The sequence below is a fragment of the Castor canadensis genome, chromosome 9, assembly GCF_047511655.1.
Source record: "Castor canadensis chromosome 9, mCasCan1.hap1v2, whole genome shotgun sequence".
Lineage (NCBI taxonomy): Eukaryota > Metazoa > Chordata > Mammalia > Rodentia > Castoridae > Castor > Castor canadensis.
In genome coordinates, this window is record NC_133394.1 from 16,323,396 (window position 1) to 16,349,074 (window position 25,679).

The 25,679-nt window shown below is 41.7% G+C and overlaps 1 protein-coding gene across 6 annotated transcripts in view; it reads right to left on the minus strand.

Moving 5' to 3' along the window:
- The window catches only part of Nr3c2 (nuclear receptor subfamily 3 group C member 2), a 308,346-nt gene that overhangs the window by 138,195 nt on the left and 144,472 nt on the right, over positions 1-25,679 (minus strand). For all 6 annotated transcript variants that reach the window (XM_020181373.2, XM_020181376.2, XM_020181375.2 and 3 more), the window contains one exon: positions 9,601-9,740. In XM_020181373.2, the coding sequence (XP_020036962.2) occupies positions 9,601-9,740 (140 nt within the window). The remainder of the gene's footprint in view (positions 1-9,600; positions 9,741-25,679) is intronic.

Genomic DNA, 25,679 nt, shown 5'->3' on the forward strand with positions numbered 1-25,679 from the left:
TGTTGGTGTCTTTTCTGCTGCAAATCACTTTATAAAAAAGGGCTGCTATATTTGAGAGAAGGGCTGAGATTTCTCATTTCAGTATTTGGGCCCAGACCCCAGGGTCTTTGTTCAGTTTTGTCCTCCACTTGCTGCGTGTAGTCCTACTCTTGCCTGGCCAGGCTTTAAGGAACCAGATCTGCTTGTGTGATTGTCCTCAGACTCAAGTGTCCAGCTTCCCATCTTCCACCCTCTCTTCTCCCTGTCCCCTTAACCACCTCCTCATCCTTCCCATCCCTCCAGGGCTCTATTTTGATATTGGACTGCAGTCAATTTAGGGATCAATCACTCTCTAGAATATAATATCATGTAAGTTGCTTGATCCTAATTATCCCATGACAACCATGTCCTGACCCTTGGGTATGTGTCTGAGCCATTAGGCATGAGGCAGATGCCAAAGTTCTAAAGAGTTAGTAGCTTTCAGCTTTGTATGAGGAAGACCATTCTCTGAGCCTGCGAGGTTACATCTAATTTTTATCACACACAGGAAATGAAACACAGGAAGATAAAGGTCTGAAATAAAGTTTTAGATTAATATCAAGATGTTAAGGAGGTACTTCAGGATGGTAGTGGTAATTTTTTTAAAATATGAACTTCACTCCTTAAGAAAAAAATAGAGACTACTCAATTTTTCCCCATTACAGCAACAGAAATTCAAATTAGCATTTCAATTTGGAAGGGCTAGGAGTTAATTATTTAGAGTACAGCAAGATAACTATTAAATTATAATGTGTTCTTCCTAAGTATTCTAAAGCCAGGGCTGTTGCTCTACTTTTGGTGGGTAAAAGTACTTTAGGATCTGATGTAACTCTGTTAGGTGCAGAGTGAGAGTACCTGGTCTATCTGGGGTTCAAATCCCAGCCCTGCCACTTCCTTCTAGCTGGTGACCTCGGACAAGTTACTTATGTCTTGTATGCTCTAGAGGACTGGCCTTGTGCACGAGGACAGATAACGCTACCCATTTCATAGGCTTATGATGAGGTTAAAGATGGGAACGGGAACCTCTAACTCAGGCGTGGTGGTGCACAGCTGTAATCTCAGCTATTGGAGAGATGGAAGGCAGGATGGTGAGTTACTGGGCAAAGTGGCAGATGCCTTGCCTAGCATGTGCAAGGCCCTGGGGTTAATCCCCAGTGTGACAAAAAAAAAAAAAAGAGAGAAATATACAATAAAGTTGTTGGTAGAATGAATGCAAAATAAGTGTTCAGTAAGTATTTGTTATTTTTAAGAGCTGAAAGAGCAGAAAATTACGATTTGTTCAAAAGTATCTGATGGTTTTCCCGCCACAGCAATTGCCTAGAGAGTTCAACGACTTTCCTTTCCCAAACTCACAGAAGGTTGATTCAGGAAAGGTGGGTGCTGGGCTGCATTTGCCTTGCATATACAAGGCCAGAGGTTCAATTCCTAGCATCGCCACAAAAGGCTGTTATAAGGAATAGGTGAGGAAACAGGGAGCACTGGTGCAAATTCTGGCACCTGTCAAGTGCGCAATAAATTAAAGCAGTTTTCAGCAGTGATCCTTAAATATAAAGCAAAATATTGTAACAATAGAAATGGGAGAGGTACTTTTAAGTCTCAGGTTACAGTTCAAATGAAAAGAGCGGGCACATTAACGCCAGAATAGCTCATATAATTTTCTTATAAACAGGTGATTACCATTTTCTTTTCTAGTATTGGGGTTTGAACTTACGGCCTTGTGCTTGCTAGGCAGGTGCTCTACCACCTGAGCCACACCTCCAGCCTTTTTTGATTTAGGTTATTTCTCAGATAGAGTTGCACACTTTTGCCTGGAGTTTGGACCACAACCTCCTATGATGCCTCCATGGCTGAGATTACAGCAGTGAACCACTATACCCAGCTTGTTTATTAAGATGGGTCTTGCTGACTTTTCCCCCAGGTTGGCCCTGAACTGTGATCTTTCCGGACTCTGCCTCCCAAGTAGCTGGGGATTACAAGCATGAACCAGCATGCCTGGCCTCTCTAATAGTTTTTAAGAACATGATGACGCAGGTGTCACTACTGTCTTCAGCTGCTAGAAAACTGTGAGCCAAGTCAGCAGCCAGCCTTGGGGCAGACATTCTTTAGATCCTCCCCATTCCTGGCTCTATGGTTTTCATTCTTGTTCTCATCATAATCTTTTTTTTTTTTGTATCACTTGTTTTAAATTTCATTTTAACTTTTAGGAATCAGTGAGCTGCATGGCTGTTTTTTCAGATATGAGGTGAGTTGTAAAGAAACACAGAACCACGGGGAATGACTTTGAAAATGACTTCCTGTGCTCCTGTTTTAGAGCTCTTAAATTTGCTACATGAAGTGTACCTTGATTTAAAAATGTAAAGTACAAGAAGCTCTCTTTAGATAATACTAATTTACTTTTGGCTCCTGCATCCCCGTGACAAATGATTTTCTGATCAAATGCTTCAAAGCATTTTCCACTACAGAGAAAAAAGTAAATGGCATGGGGACAGGAAGTGGGGTGACTCCTGGATGTGAACTCTCAACCAATCGGCCTGTCTTGCCAGGGACCAGCAACATGTTGACCGTGGCCTCTGTGTCCATATCATGCTTGGTCAGAGCTCTGGACTGGTTAGGGCCATAGTGCTCAAAGTACAACGGAGAATAAAGAAACAACTACACAGATCTAAGATTATCTGATGCTCATCAAGACCTTGAGAAATCAGACACCAAGCCACCAAGTCTCTTGTGCATGACATGAGTGCCACATGCATGCTCACTGTCCCAGGTTTGCGTTCTCTAAGGGTCTTAAATTTGTTTGTCTAAACACTTACATCTTGGTCATCTACTTTTATGCATGATGATCCTAAGTAACTAGCATCAGTCTTGTCTTATCTCCCCCACCCCTGCCAAGCTCCAGAACCACACGTTCAACTTCCAGTTAGACACACGAGAATGTGCCCTAGACACTGCAGACTCATCCTAAACCAAACCTCACCCCTGTCCCCTTCATCTTAGCAATACTCTGTTCTACACCATCTGTCACCTTTTTACAATGCTTAATTGTGTGTTCATCCCTTCCTATACTGTACGGAAAGTTCCATCAAGACAGGGGTCATTGTTTATTTCATTCACTCTATCCTGATCTAAGACATCCTATATATGCCTAGCACAATGTATGGCACTTTGTAGGGACTGAATGTTTGGTGAGTGAATAAACCTTTTTTCCTGCACCTCCAATCTGCTCCTACTCCTGTATTCTTTTTTTGGCGGGGGGCAGTATTGGGGTTTGAACTCAGGGCCTCACACTTGCTAGGCAGGTGTTCCACCACTTAAGCCACTTTGCCAGCCCTTTTTTTGGGTTGGGTATTTTTGAGACAGTGTCTTGCTTTTTGCTTGGGTGGGCTTTGAACCTTGATCCTCTTGATCTCGGCCTCCTGAGTAGCTACGATTACAAGCATGAGTCACTGCGTCTGACTCACTCCTGTTTTCTTGATGTCAGCAATGGTGTGAGGAGCTGAGCTTGGGGAGGAGCCCCGGAGCCTGGCTTCTTTTCCTTCAAGATGGAGCTACCAATGATAATCCCAGACAGTCCTGCTACCTGTCCCCTCCCATCAGTCCCCAACCCTGCTGGTTAGTTCTAGCCTAGGTCATCTCCCACCTTAGTGATGAAAACAGCCACCAGACTTCCCCCATTTCAAGAAATACACCTCACCACAGCCACATCTTAAATCCCAAACGTGAACCACCCCGCCATGTGAACACATCTGAGGTCCTGTTGTGCCTCAGATGAACTCTGGCTCCTCCCTTCAGAGTCCAGGACCTGCACCCAGGGGTCACACGAAATTGCTTCTGGTGCCCTGCATGACAGCATCGCCAGGTCTAATCCTTCTAGATTCAGTGCAGGGGTCAATTCTTCGAGAAACCTTCCCTGACCTGCCAGAGTAGCCTAAATGTCATGGTTTGAGGTTTCCATAGCAACCAGCTGAAGGGCTATCAAAAACCTGGGCAAACGTTTGCCGTTAGCATGACACCGTATGTGTATGTAAGGAAGAGACTGTCTGTAAAAATCACAGATCAGTGTTTGTTTAAGCTCTTACAATAAATAATTAGAAAGAATCGAGTTATCTGAGGCTAATTTCTGTTATTAAAAAATACCCTCAACTAAATCTTTAAAATGTTTCATGAGAAAACCTAAGCCAGTCCCTGGTTTCTTGCTTCAGAGGAAGCAAGCAGTGCAGTAGTGGCAATGGACTTGACGTTCCTGAGACTCCGTATGTGGTTTCTGGGTGCACGAGAGATCACACTTTTCATTATTAGCCAAAGATACCTGATAAATAGGCAATACTCACTTCCTCACTTTATCATTGCCTTAATTTTGCTTTTCCAGTTGTGAGGGGGGTAGCTGTACGTAACTATACTGATGTAACTGGTGTCTCTATCTGCAACACAACTGTTCCCCCCATACATACTCCTCTTGCTACACTCTGGGTCACGGGCACGTGTGCACAGCTCCCACAGGGACTTGGTTTATGACATGTGAGACACACTCTTCTCTGGACCTGTTCAGTTCACTCATTAATTTTAAAGAAGCAAAGAAAATTAGCTATCAATCCTTAAAAGCATTTCTCCCATAGAACCAAACAATAAACTTAAAAGACTGTTAACCTATGTGCAGTGAACCATGTGAAAGAAGCGTGTTGCACATCCACGGGCATGGTTGCCTTGTACAGTTGAAAAACCTGTAACATGAAATCAATCAATCTGTCTATCTATCTGTCTGTATGTCTGCCTGTCTGTTTATCTCTCTCTCTCTCTGTCTGTCTATCATCCATCTATCCACCTACCTACCCTACCTACCTATGTATTTGGTGTTGGGTTTGGACTCTTGCTAGGCTGATGCTCTATCACTTGAGCCACGGCCCCACCCTTTTTGGCTTTAATAATTTTTTTTGCCTGAGGTCAGCTTCAGACTGAGATCCTCCTACCTACACCTCCAGCATAGCTGGGATTACAGACGTGTACCACCATCCCTGGCTTGTTTGTTGCCATGGGCACTCACTGTTTTGCCCAACTGGCCTCAATTTACAATCTTCCAGATCACCTCTTTCCAAGTAGCTGGGATTATAGGTGTGAGCTACCACACCTAGTAATTATATCCTCAAAGCAATTTATTTCAAGAACGAGTCTTATCAGTCTCCTCCTTCAGAGGAGGGAAATGGCTGAGTATAGAAAGTGACATTGTAGAACTTGGCTGACCTTACCAAGATGGGGACCCTTCAGCCTAATGGGTCTGCTTATAAGAACATAAACCCAGCTGATTTTGCATAATAATGAACTTTCTTCCTCTTTTACAACCTTATAGCTTTCAGTGATTTGTGGTAGTTGAGTCTTCCAGACACTGCTCATATACTGTGTATCCAAAAAGGAAATTAGGTTATAAAACAGTGTGCTGAGCCTCATCAGCTCTGTTCATTGAGAGATCACCACGTAAAATCCACAGGTGAGATGAAGTGGCTAGAACAAGACTTGGGGAGTAAAACTCAGATGATAATTAGAAATCATACATTAGATGTCAAAAGGCCTACATAAATTCTTGCACTAGTTCCATGGGTAATTTACTGATTTGGAGGAAGCTATTTAACCTTGACTGCTCTTCTGTCACAAAGATCCATTCATGTATACATCCTGACATTTATTTGGTGGCTACTTCATATCTGTAGGCATCCTAGGTTCTTGGTGGCTCTCAGTACAATCTAAACTGTGGTGATCACAGAGGTTGGTTATGAGAGGAAATCTAACAGTTCAGTGGACACAGGAACTTTCCACAGAGCCTCCAGTCATTCCCCCATCCACCCTTTAGGAACTGCACCTCTAGAAGGTTCTTACCATCTCAAAGGCCAGCACTAGGGACGATGTACTCTAACACAGGAAAAGTAAAGTTCTTAGGAAGAAAAATGAAGGACTCAAAACTGAAGGCCTTCAGGGGACTGTATCGCTTACAGCCTATCTGTGCACAGACATCCCCAGGGAGCGCTACATTTTGTTTTTAGAGAGTAGTAATGATCTAATATTTTGAAATTTGTAAAATGTGCACATGCACTGTGTTTTCAGGTAATTTTTCAGAGCAATGCTAAGGGAATGCCAGGATACTTTTCCCATTTATAGACAAAGACACTTAGGCCCAGATAAGCTATATTGCCTACCTTTGTCTCACACCTACTGAGGCTGTCAGAAAGCCACACTAGCTTTCTGACTCCAAAGTCAGTTCAATTCCATCACAAGGGAGAAGCCTAATTAAAAAAATTATATACTTGTTCTTCTTCTATGACAGAAAGGTCCTGAAAACCTTCAAGGTAGATAAGTGATCCAAATTGAAAAATCAAATTATAAACTTCAATTTGCAAGGTATAACAATAAGACTATTAACTGACATTATTGATGAAAAAGGTATTTTGGAAGAGAGTTCTACGTGTCTTTATATGAAATGTTTAAGAGGAACAAAAGCACACATATCCACCCATTAAACAGAACACAAAGAACATAACTGACACCTTAAAAATAATTTGTAGCCTCTGCACACAGCCACCACTATGCAATCACTGTGCTTCAGAGTGTGGGGCTCAGGAGAATAAGGCCTGAAGCCAGGAGCCTCGCATTCAGGCTGTTGAGTCTGTCCTGCCTGCTCTGTAGCAACCGCCTCCTTGCTGGGTTCTGTGAGCAAATTTCAGCTTTTACTGACTTCGCTTATCTCAGCTACCTCTACCCACTGCCAATCAGAATTCTCTGCTACTGTAATCTAAGGAGTTTAAGGATATCAAGGGACCCAAAAATAAACAGCAAATTTAAATACATAAACATCCATGCACATGTACACTATAGTGAACACATACATACACACACACTAAGGCACCAAATGATGTCACCTCAAAGCTTGACACAGTTGAACACATACATACACACACACTAAGGCACCAAATGATGTCACCTCAAAGCTTAAATTACTTCCCTTGTTATGATCCAGTGTACATGGACAGACTAACAGAGAGACTAGAGCTTTCACAAGTTTGAGAATTGGGGTGGCAAAACGGAAAGTATGGATTATGGGATTTAGGTTGGGTCTTGGTTAGCATTGGTTTAAGTTTCACCTTATGATTTGGAATAGATTGCTTGACTAAATCTGAGTCTGAAGGCCTTTATCTTGGAAAAGGGAATAAAAATAAAACTGTTATAATTTTATAAAATGAGTGCTTCAAACTATATAAAGATTTACAAAAAGTATCATTGTCAATTCAAAAAGATCTGACACAAAGATGGCCTTATTTATCCTCCCCCCTCCACACACTCAGAGTATAAAATACACAAACATGAACATAAGAAGTCTTTACTCATGTGAAGCTTAGTTTTTAAACCCACGGTCTTATTTCATGTAGATGAATACTAAAAGTCAAATTTCTAAACAAATAGGAAATACAGTATGCTAATGAGTTTTAGGATTGGGAATGTGGCTCAGTGGTAGAACATTTGTCTGTTGCCCAAGACCCTAAGTTAGATCCCCAGGACCCCCTTCCCCATATACCAAAAAAAAAAGAAAGGAAGGGAAGGAAGGAAGGAAGGAAAGAAGATTAAAAAAGAGTCTTCCAATGAAGGAAAAAGACATATCAACATGTATACTTCTGCACAGTTATTTCTTTATATCTGAACTACAAAACCAATTCTTTCTTCGATGACTTCCACAGAAACTACTTTATAAAAACTAAGCAAGCACTTGTAGAAAACTTTTTGCATCAACAGAAGGAGATTCTGGAACCAGCTGAAGTGTGGGCTCTGCCATGGGGCTGGCCCACAGATGGGGGTGCTGGAGTGTGGGTGCTCTCACCGTCCTCCCACAATGCCTTTCTCCACAGAGCGAGATTTCCTCATGACACCTACCTGTTCACTCATTAGTGAACCCAGCAAGGGGAGGTCTTATATTGGAAAGCATGAAGTGTTGTTAGAAAGGAGTCAGAAGCCAATTTCACCTATTTATCTTCTACTGAGTCAACAGTATAATATTAAGGCAAGAGAGAAAGTGGGGAAGGCCTTATAAACAGACTGACTTCACAGTACTGAACAAATTTATTTTTCCCACTTTCTGAAAAGTAGCCTCTAGAAACAGAACCCATATTTTCCTAGAGGAAGTGTGCCTTCCCACCCTTGGTCTAGAGAATCAGGTCATCAGATCCCAGCCAGAACTATCCACCCCATCCTTGTGCACCCTGCTACGGTGGCTGGAACAGACACACAAGCCAAGTTCAGCTACTTTTTCTAGGACCTTCCAGGAAGAGAACATCTCTTTTTAATGGAGGCCTGTTACCTTCTCAGTACCACAAGAGAACTCATATGTGAACACAGCCAGGCAATGCAGGGAGTTCTAATGACCTGGCTGAAGACCATGGCTTGCTTGAAGCCAAGCCTATGCTCGGCCTTTCCAGTATGTGGGCCAATGAATTTCCACTGGCATTTATGCCAGTTTGTGTTGAATTTTCTGTCATCTGTAATCAAGAACCCATATTCTTGAGAAAGAACTACTTAACTTCTACTTCGAATGTCAGGGACAATCAAATAATTAATAGTGTAAATAATGGAAAGACCATGTAATATCAATTGAATAATGCAAACTCAATCCCAGAAGCAAAACAGAAATAATGATTTGCTGAGCTTTTGCATGGCAGAGTAAGAGACACTACTTTGTGGTCTCTGGCAAGACAAAGGTAAAACATTCAAGTTTTACCTTGAATGTTGAAGTCTCTGAGTCACCAATTCATCTGTCAGCAAACTTCCATGAAAAGTAAACCTAAGGGGTCTTCATGTGGAATTTCCTAGTGACCATTAGTGTCAATGACACAGTAATACTTCCACTAAGAGAAAAATTCTTCACAGTCAGACATAGTTTTCAACAACAATAAAACCATCTGGCCTAAGTCTGATGTTAATTAACTGCTTACAGTTAATTAGGGGAGGGCAAAAACAAACAATCTCTTCTTAAAAAGTGCAGCTATTTGGGCAGAAGCAAAAGCTAGTCTAAATGTCCATGGGGAACCTTGGTGAAACTTTTCATTTCATGTACTTGTTTGGAAACCATCAGTAGAACACCCATAGGCCTCACATGGGGCTTGGAGTCCGAATAGTTCACAGATGAGCTTATTCTGTGTGGAACACAACTTAGTCATAGACTGGACTCCAAGATTAATGTTTTAATTTGCACAAATGCACATCAATACAAAAAAGGCAGAGTTGGTGTATTCTGTGTGTGTTTCATAAAAGTGCTATTCTAGAACATGCAAATTATGTTTACAATGACACAGAATTATTTTTCTAAGTCTCACCGAAAACACAAACTCAGACAAACAAGAAACACAACAGAAAGTCTTTTGCAATTTCAAATTGTGGCCATTAAATGTTGCTCAGTGGAAAATCTCCAATAAAGCATTCTTACTCTCCATTACTGACTGATTACATCAAAAATGTTTTTGAAGAGTTTCCAATAAGGCTGTAATGTTAACCATACATGAAAAGGGCACACGAGGAAGAGTGTGTAAAAGGAACTCCCACGTGAGCATTTACCTTCCACTGCTCTTTTGAAGAAGACTTTACAGCTGCCACAGGTCACCACCCCATAGTGGCATCCCGAAGCCTCGTCCCCACACACCAAACAGATTTTTGAAGGTCTTGAGGATCCAGTGGAAACACTTCGTAAGGTAGAGCTGGAGAAAGAAACCGAGATTTCAGTAACTATGCTGCAATGACACATTTCATATGCGCTCAGCTTAGCTCAAAATTGGCCAGTGATCCCGGGTTCACACACTGTGCGACTCAGCAAAACGAAGGGAAAGCCATGACAGTGGAGTAAGGCTAAGTGGAGCCTGTTCTTAAAGGTGAGAGATGGGACATTTCTCCTCTTCTGTCTATGTCTGAGAAAAGTTATGAAAACAAAAACAAATGCCATCACTGGTACTTAGTCTCTGAGGCAAGAGAAGAATCTCGAACAAATCATTTGATAAGATTGGCTGTTCTGTTTGCACACCACAGAGCTGCTGCCAAACTTTTCAACACTCTTCACTTAGACTGGGATTAGGAATCTCAACGGGGCCAGAGTTTTGAAAACTCTGCCTTCCCAAGCAACCCACCAATTTAACAGAATGTGTACCTTGCCTTGACAGCAGCCTTCCTACCCCTCCAGGCTTCCTCAGCTTCCATATCCCTTCCATATTACAGTATGCACGATTTATGTCATGTTCAATGTCCAATTCTGCTTACTGATTTGCAGGGACATTAGCAATACTGAAACTCAAAGCCACAGGTGGTAAATATCTTGGGTTTCTTTCAAGGTAAGACGCTGACAGAATGGGTGATAGTGCCTCATGCCTGTAATCCTAGCTACTCAGGAGGCAGAGATCAGGAGGATCACAGTTTGAAGCCAGCCTGGGCAAATAGTTTGAGAGATCCTATCTCAAAAAAAAAGGCTGGTGGAGTGGGCTCAAGATACAGGCCCTGAGTTTAAATTCTAGTACTGAAATAAATAAATAAATAAATAAAAGAAGCTGATGGGCTCTGGGCAACCGTTTTTTAGGGACAAAAACAATTGGTTGAAGCAACAATCTGTTTGAATCCTCTTTATGGGGACTCTTCAAGATATTTTACATTTTACTGTACGAGTTAACGGCACATTCCAAGCAAACTGCTTGCAGATCTACCAGTGGCGGTGCAGGTGTGTACTGAGCAGGTAAAGACGTTCTCTTTGCATCCACAGATCACATACATGCACTGGCTATGTACTGAGAGGTCCTGTGTAAGTTCCTAAGGAAATAAATACAAAAAAAGCCTCTGTCCCGAAGTTAGTTGGGACATAAACTCGTAAGGTACTCTGTGTGGTACTGGGAAACATGGTGGCACAGTGTAGGTTCAGCCACCCATCCTGGAGAGGGGAGGGATATGGGAGTGAGGAAGACACTAGCTCAAATGTGACAGGTGTACTGAGGTTTTTCTTTTTCTTTCTTTCTTTCTTTTCTTTTTTCCTGTTGTGGTACTGGGATTTGACTCAGGGTCTATACTGGCTAAGCAGGTGCTCTACCATGTGAGCCACACCACCCTTTTTTTTTTTCAAATCAAGTCTTGTTTTTATTTTGCCCAGGCGAGCCTGGACCATGACCCTCCTATGTCTAGTTCTGCACAGCTGAGATGACAGATCTGCACCACCATGCCCAGGTTTGTTGAGATGGGGTCTTGTGAACTTTTTTTTGTTTTTTGGCCAGGGCTAGTTTTGAACCATGATCTCTCTGAGTAGCCGGGAGCCACTGCACCTGGCTGAACTGAGTTTTAAAGCATGACCTGCTAATAGCCAGACAAAGAAACAGTGCAGAGGATGCAGACTGTGCAATGGCTCAGAAAAATGTGAGCTAATAATACGTTCAGAAAACTTCAGGTTAGAGACATTGTACGTCACAGCTGTCAACTTGCTGTCAATGCTTCCGCCTTGGTGTGAAACAGCAGGGATGTGGAAAAAGACTCAAAGAAAACGCAAGGGGCCCAAATGACTATGCTGTGGTGATGATTTCTCTGCTGTTAAAATTAGCCAAAACATGGTTTGATCATGTTTAATAGATATATTTAAAACTCTTTAAGTATTTGAACTACCCTCCCACCAAAAATAACTGAAGGAACAAATTATTCAGCTGCTCAGAGCACTGTACCATGACTGCCTTTCGGAAAATGGCTTCTTAAATCAAGGACTGAAACAACGTTCCGCAGATCTGTTTCTCCCTCGGAGAAAAGTGCTTGTTATTACTTTAATCAGTGTCCTTTGAGTTCTTTGTGGCATTCAAAACATTCCTTTTCAGCACCAGCAATGCACCGGCCGGTCAAACTCAATCCACACTTGGGCCAACTCATCGTATGTGTCACAGAGAAACGCTGCGACTTTGTAAATATTTAGAATACCGTGTGAAATCATCATTAAAATGTATTTGCCTTCTCACAACAAGAAGCGTATGCGGGGTTTTTACTGAACATTTTTGTGGCCCTGGTCTTGGTCCCAATACTTACAGGCCTCTTAGCTTCAGTCTTTGAAACTGTCTTTGTTTTCTACCCAAGCTTACTCCTGTGTGATCTCATCTGGTCTCTTGGCTTTGTGTGGAGCAATTTCTAGGGATTGCTCCAACCCAGCCCCACCCCAGAGCTTCTCACCTATTTATCCAACCTTCTCCATTTGGGTGTTGACTATGCACCTCAAACTCAACAGGTCCCAAACTCTGTTGACCTTCTCCTGCCTCCTGGCCTGCTCACCTCACAGACCTCCTCCTTACTGCAAATGGTGATTACTATGGGTTAAATTGTGTGAACCCCAAAATTCATAGGCCTCAGCCCTAGCTCCTAGTGCCTCATATTTTGGCCTTATTTGGGAACAGGGTTGCCCCATGTGGCATCTTAGTTAAGCTGAAGTCGCACCATTTCGCCCTTATCAAAAGGGAGAAATGGAGACCCACAAACACATACACAAGGGAAATACCTACGTTTGGAGAAGGCAGAGATTAGGTGTTACGAGTATTATGTTTGGTTTGCATTAAGCATATTGAAAATTATATAAAAGTATAATATGCTGTAAAACCTATGTGAAAATAATATTCTGTGCACTTGAAAGCCCTATGATGTAAACACATACCATATGGTGCCAGGTGTGCAAATCAGTCAACCTTAAGCGGGTGCTGATATGCAGATCAGCTCACCCTAAGCTGGTGCCGATATGCAGATGAAGCAACCCTAAGCTGGCCCTGATAAACCGCTCCTTTAGGAATATTTAAACTCCACTCGACAGGAGACCATCGCCACTTCCTCCCAATCGGCAATATGCATCACGCCAGACGAGAGCAGACTTGGACGAAGTGGACCCGGACTCTCCGCACTGCCTGTCGGATTCCCTGGGCACCCTGGGGGCTTTGGAGACTGAGAACTAGCCAGGACTGGTTTGGAGCCAGCCACCGGCGTACTAAGATCAGATCGCAAGGTGAGCACAGCTTGGGGAAGATTGGGGCGCTATCAGGTGAGGTTGTAACTCCCTGCAATAAAGTGTGTGTATGAGCAACTTAGTTCCTGCCTAAGTTAATTTATTTAGCACCTGATTGATGGTTAACTTTACACCATCGCCTGCTTGTGACATTAGGAGAATGTATATAGGAGCCAAAGAACACCAAAAATTGTCAGCAAATCAGTGAAGTAAAGAGAGAGGTGAAGAACAGATTTTCCATCTTGGCTCTCAGAAGCAACAGCACTATCAACACCTTGACCTTGGACTTTCAGCTTCCAAGATTGTGAGGCAATACATTTCTGTAGTTGGCAGATATGCTGCTTTGTTACAGCAGCCTTGAAAACTAATTCAGCAACTCTTTCTTTAGTTGCTCAGGCTGAAATCCCTGGACTCATCCCTGACTCTTCTATCTCTCAAACACCATACCTAGACTTGACATTCTACTCACTTCCTTAAGAATAAGTTCCGATTCTGTTCACTCCCATCACCTCTTTTGGCACCATGCTAGTACAAGTTGTCAATGCCTCTCACCTGAGAAGCTTCCTCGCTGACCTTCCTGTTTCATTCTGCCTCCTCCTCCCTGCTTTACCCAGAATGATCCTTTGTCATCCATTCCTTGGATCAAAATCACACACTTGGGAGTTGAACTTATGATCACAGGTTACACTCTGGCCTCTGGGTCTTCTCCACCTCTCTCCCTTACCTCTTTCACTTGAGCAGTACTGAACTCCTCGTGAGCCCTCAAACCCACATGTGTCTGTCCCCAGTGCATGGAAAACTACCTAGTACACAGGAGGCACCTGCTATACTTTGGATGTTGAACGGCTTCCAAAGGCCATGTGTGAAGATTTGGTCCCCAGCTGGTGACTCTGGGAAGGTGTAAAACTTTTAAGAGGTAGTGCCTAGTGGGAGGAAATCATGCCACTGGGGATGTGCCCTTGACAGGGATATTAGGACCTGGTTCCCTTCTCTCTTCCTTCCCTCTTCATCTCCCCCCCTTTCTCTCTCTTTTTCTCTTGCCACCAAGAAATGAACAGGCCTCTGCCATGCATTCATACCATGATGTACTGTGTCACCACGGGCCCCAAATAACAGGGCCAAGTGACCATAGACGAAAACCTCTCAAAACGTGAGCCCAAATTAACCATTCCTGCTTTTTAAGTTGATCATTTCAAGTACTTGGCCTCAATGGCAGAAAACTGCTGAGCCCAGCACCCAATCAACACGTAAGTAAATGGGTCAGCTGGCAACCAGCATCCTCAGAATAGCTGTCACGGAACCCAGAGTGCCACCAACTCTGATGCCCTGCTGTGGTCCGCACGCCAAGCAATGTGCTTTGTTTTTAACTGTCTGGAGAATAACAACTACAGAGCTGAACCAAATCGAAATGTCAAAGAGAAATTCCAGCATAAACCAGACATGTTGCAGAATCCAGATTAAAACAATAAATTTGCGACACCCATCATTCAAAGCAAACATCATTGCTTCTTCCCCCATGCTCACAAACATCTTTCCATGACAGAAGAGCACCTTGCCTGTTGGTGCCTTTCGACTTCTCCTCCTTCTCATCCTGTCTCTGACGACGCCTCCTGACTCTCAGTCTCTTTCTTTCACAAGCGTCACAGTTCTCCTCTGGCATGTTTGCCCTCACTTCTATACTCTATCCCTTAATGATCTCATGTGCCACCTTGCTTAAAGGACCTGTGTGAGCCTCTACAACCCGCTCCACCCTCTATCCTGTTCCACTCTCATGCTGTCTCTTCCTCTATATAATCTCCTTGTTTCTATGTTCTATTAGTTTCTTAAATATACTGTGCTCAAGACCATATTACCCTTCTTTTTTTCCTATTAACGTTCTAGGTGTTCTTTGATGTTCATTGCCATCTGCTAAATGACACAGGATCAAATCCTGTAAAATTGTACCCCCTTATTCATGGGAAATACATTCGAAGCTCCTCAGTGGATAGTAAGTTACTCTATATCTATTGTGCTGTCTCCCATACCCACTGTAGAGCTGTCACATTATATTGGAGTTGATCTGTCTATGTTTTATGCCATGGTGGCTCCTTTGCATCTACTCTTGTGCTCTGAGGGCATTATTAAGTAAAATAAAGGCTACCTGTGACAGTTGATCTGATAAATGAGCTGGCTACTAAGTGACTGACAAGAGGGTTCAGTATACAGTGTGGGTACATTGGACAAAGGGGTGATTCACGTCCCATGCAGGATGGAGTGAAGGGCCTGAAGTTTCACTGTGCTACTCAGAGCAAAGAATATGCCATTAAAATTTATGAATTGTTTATTTTTGGAATTTTCCATTTAGCATCTTTGGAGCATGGATAAGTGAAACCACAGAAAGCAAAACTACCAATAAGTGGGCATGACTTCCTCAGTTCCAAGTCCTGCCCTGTTGTTCTGCAGACTCACATCACTTTTCTGCTCCCACTGTCAATGGTACTGGTTATGACACACAGTACTTCCTCAAGGTTCTTCCCTATCTCTGACCTTTCCTCCCTAGAGGAATTAGAATTAATCTCCTTGACAGACAAGTCAATTTGATGATGAAAAGTTTTGATTGTCTTACTCTCATTTTCAGTGATCCTGCTCCCTACTGAATGGCACCATAAATGAAAACCTCTCCTCTCTTCCTAGTGATCAAAACCCCATTCATCCTTAAACCTCTCTGAACAAGCCACTCTCCCTTCTCCTAACCCCCTTAGCACTTTGTAAACCACTCTGCTTCACCAGACATCGCTTCTTCCCTTGCATTAATGATCTGTACATGTACCCTAATCCCTGACAGCAAAACATTACCTGATGATGTCTGTGCTCCTGCTACCTTTAGCCCTGTGTGGATGCTACTTATTGAATGAATGCAAGCGTAGTCATAATCCCATTACAGTAGAACACAAATTAACAGAGGGCAATTTTATAGAAGGTAAATTAATGAGGCCAAGGTTATAGGTTTGATTCCCACTCAGTTCATTTAGTTTTGCAGAGAGAGGGGAAAAAAAAAAACCCAGGGACAAAAGCTATTCTCAAAAGTTCATCAACTGTCTCTCACACACATGCATTGTTGACACAAGAGATAGGTGACAAGGTCTAGTGGAGTGGTTCAGTGGTAGAGTGCCTGCCTAGCAAGCATGAGTCCTCAAGTTCAAACCCAGTTTGGATGGGTTTGGAAAACTCTAGCCTGTGTCAATAGTTTATCATGGACCTTTGAATCAAAGATGGCAAGGATGGAAGTTGGCATCAATCCAGTTTTCAGAAACACATTTACACATTTTATAAGAGAGGGAGGAAGAGAAGTAGGGGGGAGAGGGAAACTCACTTCTCAGAAACTGCTGAGTGTATTTATCCAAGCACAAAGTATATCTAGTGGTTTTCATGTCATAATTCAACTTCAGAGTGCAACCCATTTACTAAGTTTTTATATGGGATGTGAGGCCCAAACTATAAGGCCAATGTTGCAAAGGTCAAAGAAGAGAACAAAGGTTCTGTAAGGAAGACTGGGTTCTAGTTCCAGCCCATCATTAGCAAAATCACTTCTCTTGGGTCATAATTCTCACCATAAAATATAAAGATGAAATTGATGAATTCTCAGAGCCTGTTCAGGATAGTCTTTTACAGACAAGTACAAAAGATAAATGGAATAACCTATTGTGATCAAGTTTAATCCAAATTGAGTTTCAAGCCCAAGTTAAAGACAGTATATTGTGGGATACAGAGAATAATCATAAAAATGTAAAAAAAAAATCTTTCTAGATCAGCTAATTTTATGGCTCTTAAATCTTTTCTTGCATCTGCAGGATCATATTTATGCCAAATTTAGGTTAAAATTTCCATGTAAATACATGCATTGAAATGGTATTCTAATCCTTCAAGCCATTTTAATACTGACAGGCTGGAAGAACTATTTAAACTGGTCATTTTTGGTCTTGGTAATCAAAGAAACATTGTTCACAGAAAGAAGTATATCATTAACAGACAAAGGTAGCTCTTAGGGTTTCATGCAAATGTTAAAATATTATAAAGCAGAAATGGGTGACTATTACATTTCCATTTAGAAAGAAAGGGTCTCTTAGGAAAACAGAAGTAAGCTGCAACCATTCCCAGTCCCAAACATAATGGTTCTAATGATCTACTATGGAGACTGAGAAGATTAATCAAAGGTTCATGCTTGTCTTGGTGACCATTGGGAGGGTTACACTAGCCTGTCATCGAAAACACTTACAGGTTTTTCTCCCAAAGAGTTGGGTACTTAAGGAGAAGCAGTAAGAATTACCCTATGTCTTTCCTTTTTTATAGTAATTACATAACAAAGGAGTAGTGATTGATCTACTTCCAGTGATCAGAAATTCTTCATATAAAAAATGCTGTATCGCTTCTTAAACTCACTTACTATGAATGAAACAAACCTATCTTTTATTCTATCTTGAAATCAGATATAAGCTTCTATATTCCCACTGCCCACCTCCTGCTGCAGATTTTTGTCCACATGTAATCAATTCTCCATTCATGAAGTTATGGAGAGCAGAAAGAGAATCACCAAACACCCTCACCTACTGATCTAAACATGCTAGGGATGGAAATCAGTGAAGAGCTAAGGTACTTATCCAAAGTCGACCATGGGTCCCCTGCTCCAAGCACCTAAGAAAACAAGAAAAACATCTGTGTCCTCACGCAACTTCTTCAGCAGTGGGGAAGAGATGGAAAACTGTGAGGTAGGTAATTTCTGACAGGGATAAATATTAGCAAGGAAATGATAGCTGGGGATTGGGTGGGGGAGGTGGACAGAGAAGATTCTTCAGATAAAGTAGTCTCAGAAGGCCTCTCCAGGAAGACTGAAGTAATAAAGTAGCAACCCATACGCAAATGCCAAAAAAGGAGAATGGCAAATGCAAAGGCCCTGGAATAGGAATGAATGTGCCACTTTCTTGAGACAGAAATAAGGGCAATGGGGGAAGAACAGGGGATGAGAGAAGGGAGGGTGTGATGTCTACGAAGAAGGTAAGGCTCGGATTCTGAAGGCTAGTGGGAAGGAACATGTGTTTCCGAGTGCTATCAGGAGTGATGTGAACACTGGACAATGTCAGGGAAGGGGAACTTGATCTAGATAAGATTTCAGATTCTTACTCTGGCTGTTGAGTGGGTCTTGAGTGGCAAGACCAGCCAAAGAGGCTTCTGCAGCTACCCAGGCAGGAAATAATACGGCTTAGAATGGGAGTACAAGGTAAAGGCAGTGAGAAGTGACTACTGAGAATTCTTTCTAAGTAGGTAGCAGCAGTAGGACTTGCACAAGAACTGGATGGCATCACGACAGACTGACAGGTGAGGCTGGGCAGGCTGGTAACTGAGGGAGTTCAGTACCGAGGAGCTGTCAAACAGTACAGGATGGTATGTTCCTACCTTTATAAATAAGATAGTGACATTCATTTGAATAAGGTTCATTTCACCACCTGTGCCGCAGTTTCCGTGTCTGTAAAGTAGTAATAACAGGTCTCACATCTAGGGTTGGTATAGATTAAATTACTCAATATATTTAGAACGGTGTAATCAATATTTATAACTATATTTTGGGGTTATTTAAATTCTAGCTAATATTAATTAACATCACTGGTGGATCTATAATTATTAATGGTGACTACCATATTAGTAGAATTACAGGTAATTTTATCTTTCTGTATTATATTTTTCTGTACTGCTTTAAATTTGTGTAAGCATGCCCAACGTTGGTAAGCAGAAGAAAAATTTTTTAAATATATTTTTAAATAGCAGCAATACAACAGCCATATTGCTTATTCACTGTATGGGCTGTGTTTTGAGTGCATATGGATTCTGTAAGAATTCTGGCTGCTCTAGCGCAGGTTAGGAATGGCCATATCAGATCATTAGAATAAATAAATACTGAACTTCAAATATACTCTTTTATATAAAGTGATAAACACTAAATCTAAAAAGCATAAGGTTTTGGAGAACACTCAATATTTAAAAAAAATACATTTCACAAACATAAATCAGACTTTAACAACTGGTATTGAAATCCTTATTTTCGCCCACACATAAAATATGCTTTTTTGAAAAAAAAAAAAAACCCTCCATGTGACTGTTTCCTTTTGTTTTGCAAGTTTTATATTTTGAATCACAATATTTAACCTGAAGTAGCTCATTCTAATTTTCCCATAATTTGGGGGGAGTATTTGGGAGTGGTTTTCACCACCTACTTTTGTGTGTGTGTGTGTGTGGTGTTATCTTTGGTGACAATGAGTCATTAAGGTTTTGGAGACTAATTCATTGCTTAACAAGGTTCTCCTTCTTAAGCCTGATTTGTGATGCACTGCAGAAGGAGCTGAAGAAGGAATGCATGGCTTCACTGTGGGAATCAATTATAGCTGAAGTTACCTGACACCAGGAAAACTCAAGGACAGAAACACCTAGGAGAATAAAATTTAAGGCACAGTGATGACTAATTAGTCATCTCCAATTAATTAGTTAATTTTGGAATAATGGGGCAAGGTGAAAATGGAGTCGTGTCAGGAAAAATGAAGAGAAGTCCAGAAATGGCAAAACACACTGGAATTCAGAAGTCTGTGAACTTCACCCAAGACCAACGTGGAAATGGCTCGAACCACAGAAAGTCCCGAACACCAGATGCAGCCATTAGAATCCAGTGAGGGGAGAAGGTACGGAAGTCTACCATGTTAAAGGATGCGACTAAAGGGACTAAAACTCGTAGCATGGGGAACACAGACAACGTGAGCAACCAGGCCTGATGAACTGAAAAATAACAGGGACCACTGGATAGGACAAGTATGAAAAAAACCCCACATTTGGCAAGAGAAAGGCTGGGATGTCATGTAAAAGACAAGTGATCCTGAAGCCAAGGACTGTCCTGGAGGCCTCCACAGAACTCAGGGAATGGGCTCATCCAGGGAAAAGCTCAAGTAAGGAGCAAAGAAGGTTCCAGATGGAACTTGACAGAAAACCAACATTTCCGATTAGTCAGGGAAAGAAAACTGAGGAAGAAAAACCAATGTGAGAAGGCAAGGTAATTGTGCAGTCTTGTAGCCAAAGGGCACAGAGCACCACTGATTGACTGTTCAGCAGGGATGTGGTAATTGTTGATACTGTTCAATTAGTGATGATATTTTTATGCACATCTGTGTAGATGCAAGGTGTGTATACATGCTGTATTGAGTGAAAAGCGTTCCACATCTTTTCTCTTAAGGAATTTCTATGTTCCAGGAAGGTGTCTTTGTAGAATTACATACTTGAGCACATACGGACTCTAAAAAGATTTAACATAGAGTCATCTTCAGAAACATTTATTGGGCATGTATATCTCAATTACTGGTCACTAACAAAGTGACCACATATATGTACTAATTTATTTGCCTTTACAGTCATTGGGAGGTATGAGTACATATATATATATGTAAATATATAAATATTATAAATATTATTATTTATATTATATACAATATATATAATATATAATAATATATAATTATATATATAATAATAAATTATTATATTTATATTATATATAATATAATATTATAAACACTATTATAAATATTATAAGCTTTTCAGAATCCCCTGGAAAGAATCATATAAAATATACAAAGTATATTTTAAGGAGATCACTATTAGATCCTCGCTTAAGTGGGTTTTGTCGTTCAGTTTTATTTTGTGTGTGTGTGTGTGTGTGTACTAGGGTTTTGAATTCAGAGCCTCATACTGAGTTCATGTGAACCACACACCTAGCCCTTTTGGCTTTAATCATTTTTCAAATAGGGTCTTCCATTTTTTTCCCCAGGCCAGTCTGAACAGAAGTCCTCCCATATGGCTATGGTTATGGGTGGGCACATATGACCAGATTTTTTTACGGAGCTGGGGTCTAACTTTTTGCCAGGGTTGGCCTCAAACTGTGATCTTCCCAGTCTCTGCCTCCTGAGTAGGTGGGATTACAGGTGTGAGCCGCTGACTTTGTTTTGAAAATATTAGCGTGTCTATACACAAATGCCTATGTATGGTATGTTACATACATGTTCACACGCACATACAGAACATCATTTAACGTCCTCCCAGGACACTACCTGTCCTTCTGTTATGACACAGCCTGAGATGTTGACCCAGACACCACTAGGTGAAGAGACACCGAGGAAAATCATGGGGTTTGGACCTGGCTGTGGATCCTGACCCTGAATTGTTACGAATCTACTGATTCCACGTGGTTTTTCATTTGTTTATTACATTTTTTAAAGTTTATGTAAAACATGATTCATCATAGCCTTTCTGAACAATTGAATCAGGCTTCTTTCTATATATTTAATTAAGGAGTCAAAGCTTCAAACAGCTTTTCCCCTGGGGTTTTTCTTGAATTCTGGACAGTCATTCCCATTGCCCCTGGTACAGTCCTCCCAGTCCCCAACTCAATCCAGCATGAGGTCCGGGGTCATTTCTGCCAGCAGCCACCTTCTCCTCTACCTCTCCTGTGCTAAGCTTTTCACAAGTGAAAAAGGGATTTTTTCCCCCCCCCAGGAAGTTACTTGTGATCAAGTTCAGACAAGCTCACTCCAAAATCTATGAGGTTCTTAATGACAATGTCACAGTACTTTTGCTGATATTACATGGTGCCACATGTACATCAAACGCACTTAACACCTGACTTGGACCAGAATTACCACCTTCATGTTATGAGTAGCATCTTAATATGACATCAAAGTCTTCAAGAATGCTACCATTGATGTTTCTGATTAATCAATGAGATATCTCTGAAGAGTTAGGAAAAAATTGAAAACTAATTTCTCAAGCAACAAACTTACTCTTTTAGGGCTAACTCTATAATTGTCAAATAATATAACCTCTTTCAGATCAATTTAATGCTCTGAAGTAATCTTTCAATAGAGGTATTAAGAATCTATCAGAAGAACCCTCCTTACCTGCTTGTCATAAGTAAAAATACGTCCCTTCCCAATACATGACAGTGAACTTTTCCAGTCACCAAAGGTTTGATGGGAGCCCACAATACAGACCCACGTTAAAAGAGCATCAATGCCCTTGTCTGGCTTAATGGCAAGATGACTTATCCTTGGCTCTTCAGGTGTCACCAAAAAGAATGTCTTTGTCAGTATGGTACAAAACCTCTTAGGGGACAGAGCAGCTGACTGGGAACCTCTGAAGATCACAAACACTAGCACACACACACACAAGCATCTTTTGAAGAATTGCCATCTGCCATTCCTCATGAGTTTTTCATTAAGCACTCTCCAGAAGAAGATGATGGAGTCTTTCTTCAGGTAAAAGCATGCATAGGGTGCTGGGCAGTAGACTGGGGTCTATGAAGAAATTGCAAGTGACCCTTCCATCCTACTCCAGTATGGCTGGGGATGGATGCCTCGATGCCATGGCTAGTCCAGGTTTCCCTGCAGAATGCCCCCTTAACACCCTCCCCCCCTGAGCACAGCTGGCAGGATGACACCTGTGCCACAGCTCTTTTCCTACTGCTTTCCACCTGTGAAAGCAGGAATTTTTTAGGGTTCTCTTGGACACAATTCTGGTCTCTGGTTTTAATATTAAAACCAGGGCCTGCAAGGATGGCATTTCAAATTCAACAAAGTGACTTACTGCTCTGTGGCAGTGCGTATGGTGGTCACAGTCTTCAAGGGCAACACACTGAAGTGCTGGGGTGAATTAGACATTGCTCACACTTCCCATCCCCCCATCAGCTGAATTCCTTCCATAATCACTCAATTTCTGCCTCAATTTCAGCCCCTACTTTAAATATTCTTACGGTGCTATTACTTTTATATACTTTGCAATTTTTCTGATTAATTTCACTCTTGCCACTTACAAGTGAAAAATGTTTAGTTTTAAAAAATGATTTTAATAGACCAAACTGTGTGCTCACTGCCTGAGCTGGCATGAACAGAACAATACAGAAATCCTGAGAACTTTCTTTGGGTTTTTGTTTTGCTTGGGGTTTGAAGTCTGGGGCTGTTTCTTTGATCTCTACCTTCCAAAAATATGCGAAGCCTGAGGTTTGAGAAAGGCCATCTTTCTGCAGGGGCCATCAGCACATGTGTGGCCCAACACACAGCCACGGGGCGAACACACCAGACACTGAATATGCTGCTTACCTGTTTCCCTAGCTGTAGCTTTTCTAGACATCTTGCACTCTAAAATGAAGGAAAAATATCCTCCTAATACTCTACCTGTTCTCATCTGTCCTCTTCCTACCCCATACATAGCTTGACTTATTGAGAAAAAGAAAATCTGCCACCACTATAGGAATAGTTGGTCCTTACTAGAGCAGATAATAAAATTATTTAAACGTTTTAATTAAAAGGGTCATTTAGATATTTGCAGTAGTTGGCGTGGGAGAAGGAAGTAGTCGGGGCTCACCTTTTTCTAGCTTAGCCTCTCTGCTCACCTTACCTCGGTTGCTTCCCCGGATTGAGGAACACGGACAGTGACCTCCAGACATCCCTGTAAGCTGTACTCACGTGTGATGAGCAAAAGCAGGTGCTCAAACTCAGCACAATCGCTAAGACTCTATCCCAGGCCTGTGACACACATCAGCTAACAAAATATCCTCAAATCCTGACATGGGAAACACATCTAGTGGCAGGGCACAGTGGGAAGGAGCGAATGCAGACAAATCCCTACTGGACAGTAAAGGAAATAATGCAGGCTGAGGAGTCCTACTTTAGATTTCAGATCTTTTCGGATTAGGGAACATTTGCATATGTGTAATGCGGTGTCTTGGGCATGGGATCAAGTCTAACATGAAATTCATTCATGTTTCATGCCTACCTTACACATATAAGGTAAGGCAGGAATTTTATATCATATTCTAAATAACACTGTGCAGGAAACTGAGTTTCAGGCTGTGGAATTTTCCACTTGTGGCATCATGTTTGTGCTCAAAATGATTCAGATTTGCAGCTTTTCTGATTCAAAATTTTTGAACAAAGTTTGCTTGACCTGTACATATTTCAACTGCTATCACAATTTTATATTGCTTTCCTCACAAAATCATATTACTTTTCCTTCCAAAAATATACTTTGCCTACTTAAAATAGCCTTTCCTCAAAAGAAGAAAAGCCCAAACAAAACTAAATTCAGTCAACTCCATGAAGATTTCATTCTTATAAAATGAGTTAAGAATAATGGAGAATAAAGAGTACTGAGTCAGTATTTAAATACTTACAGACTTGCACTGCTTAAGTGTGTGTGTGTGTGTGTGTGTGTGTGTACATGTGTATGAAAATAGACTTGGAATTTATTTAAATAAATATTCTAGCCTTTTCTTGCTCAGTGAGATATGGTGCTCCTTCAAGTAAAAAGGCATTTGTGGTCAGGCAGAGTGGCAACCCATGCCTATAATCCCAGCTACTCAGGAGGTAGCAATTGGGAGACTTGCAGTTTTGGGCCAGCCTGGCCAAAAAGTTATTGAGACCCAATCTCAACAAACAAGCTAGGTATGGTGGTAAGCATCTATATTACCAGCTACACAGGAGGCATAGGTAGAAGGATCAAAGTCTGAGGCTAAACCTGGGCAAAAAGTAGGAGACCCTACCTGAAAGATAACAAAAGCAAAAAGGACTGGGGGGCAAGGCTCAAGTGATAGAGCACCTGCCCAGCAAGTGCAAGGTCCTGAGTGCAAACTCTGACACTGCCAATAAATAAATAAGTAAATAAATAAATATTTTAAAAAGGCATTCACATTTTTGCTGCTGGCATTTTAAATAACAAATTTAATTATTTCTGAAGATAAGAAAGTTCAGACTTTAAAAAGACAATGATTCACCTATATCAAAATAACTTTTATCTCTTCCTAATATTCTTGAAAGCAAGTACAGATGGCATTTCTCAAAGTTTTTAAAACTGAAGTTTGGCTTTTGTCTTTGGAACTGATCCCAGAAAAGAGGAAAACGGTTTTAAAGCAAGACAATGACACAGATCTGGAAGCCACCATGACCTTGAGTGGAGGGCAGAGATAGGCGTTCCACTGGGTGTGTGGTAAGGGGGTTTCAGCGCGCCCTCACAGGGACAGGGACGGGAGGTAGCGAGGGGAGGGGGTCCTTCCTTCGGTTTCAAGGGCAACAGCAGGAAGTCTAGCTTTCCAGCATGTCTTCTGGCCCTGCGCTGCTTCCGGAGGCGAAAAGCACAGTAACATCTCATGTCATCAGAAAGGCCACCACCAGACATGAGAACCTGGCCTGGCCTGTTCCAGCTCATCAGATGGAAATGTTCCTGCGGGAAGATTTATGAAAGGGCCAGGGCACAGCTTACCTAGCATGGCCAAGGCCCTGCGTTCAAGCCTTCGCACCACCCCCAGAAATTAGAGGTCACAATCCTGTTGGGAATATTGTGCAGGCATTGATGGAAAAGAATGAAGGAAAGACATTTCTGGAACCTCCTATGTCTAATTTCCAAGCCATCAAATTAGGACTGTAGGTGGGTTTGTGTGTGTGTGTGTGTGTGTGTGTGTGTGTGTGTGTGTGTGTGTGTAGGTGGTACTGGGGTTTGAACTCAGGGCCTCACACTTGCTAGGCAGGTGCTCTATCACTTGAGCCACAGTCTTTTTTTTTTGAGTGTGATGGGTTTTTTTCAA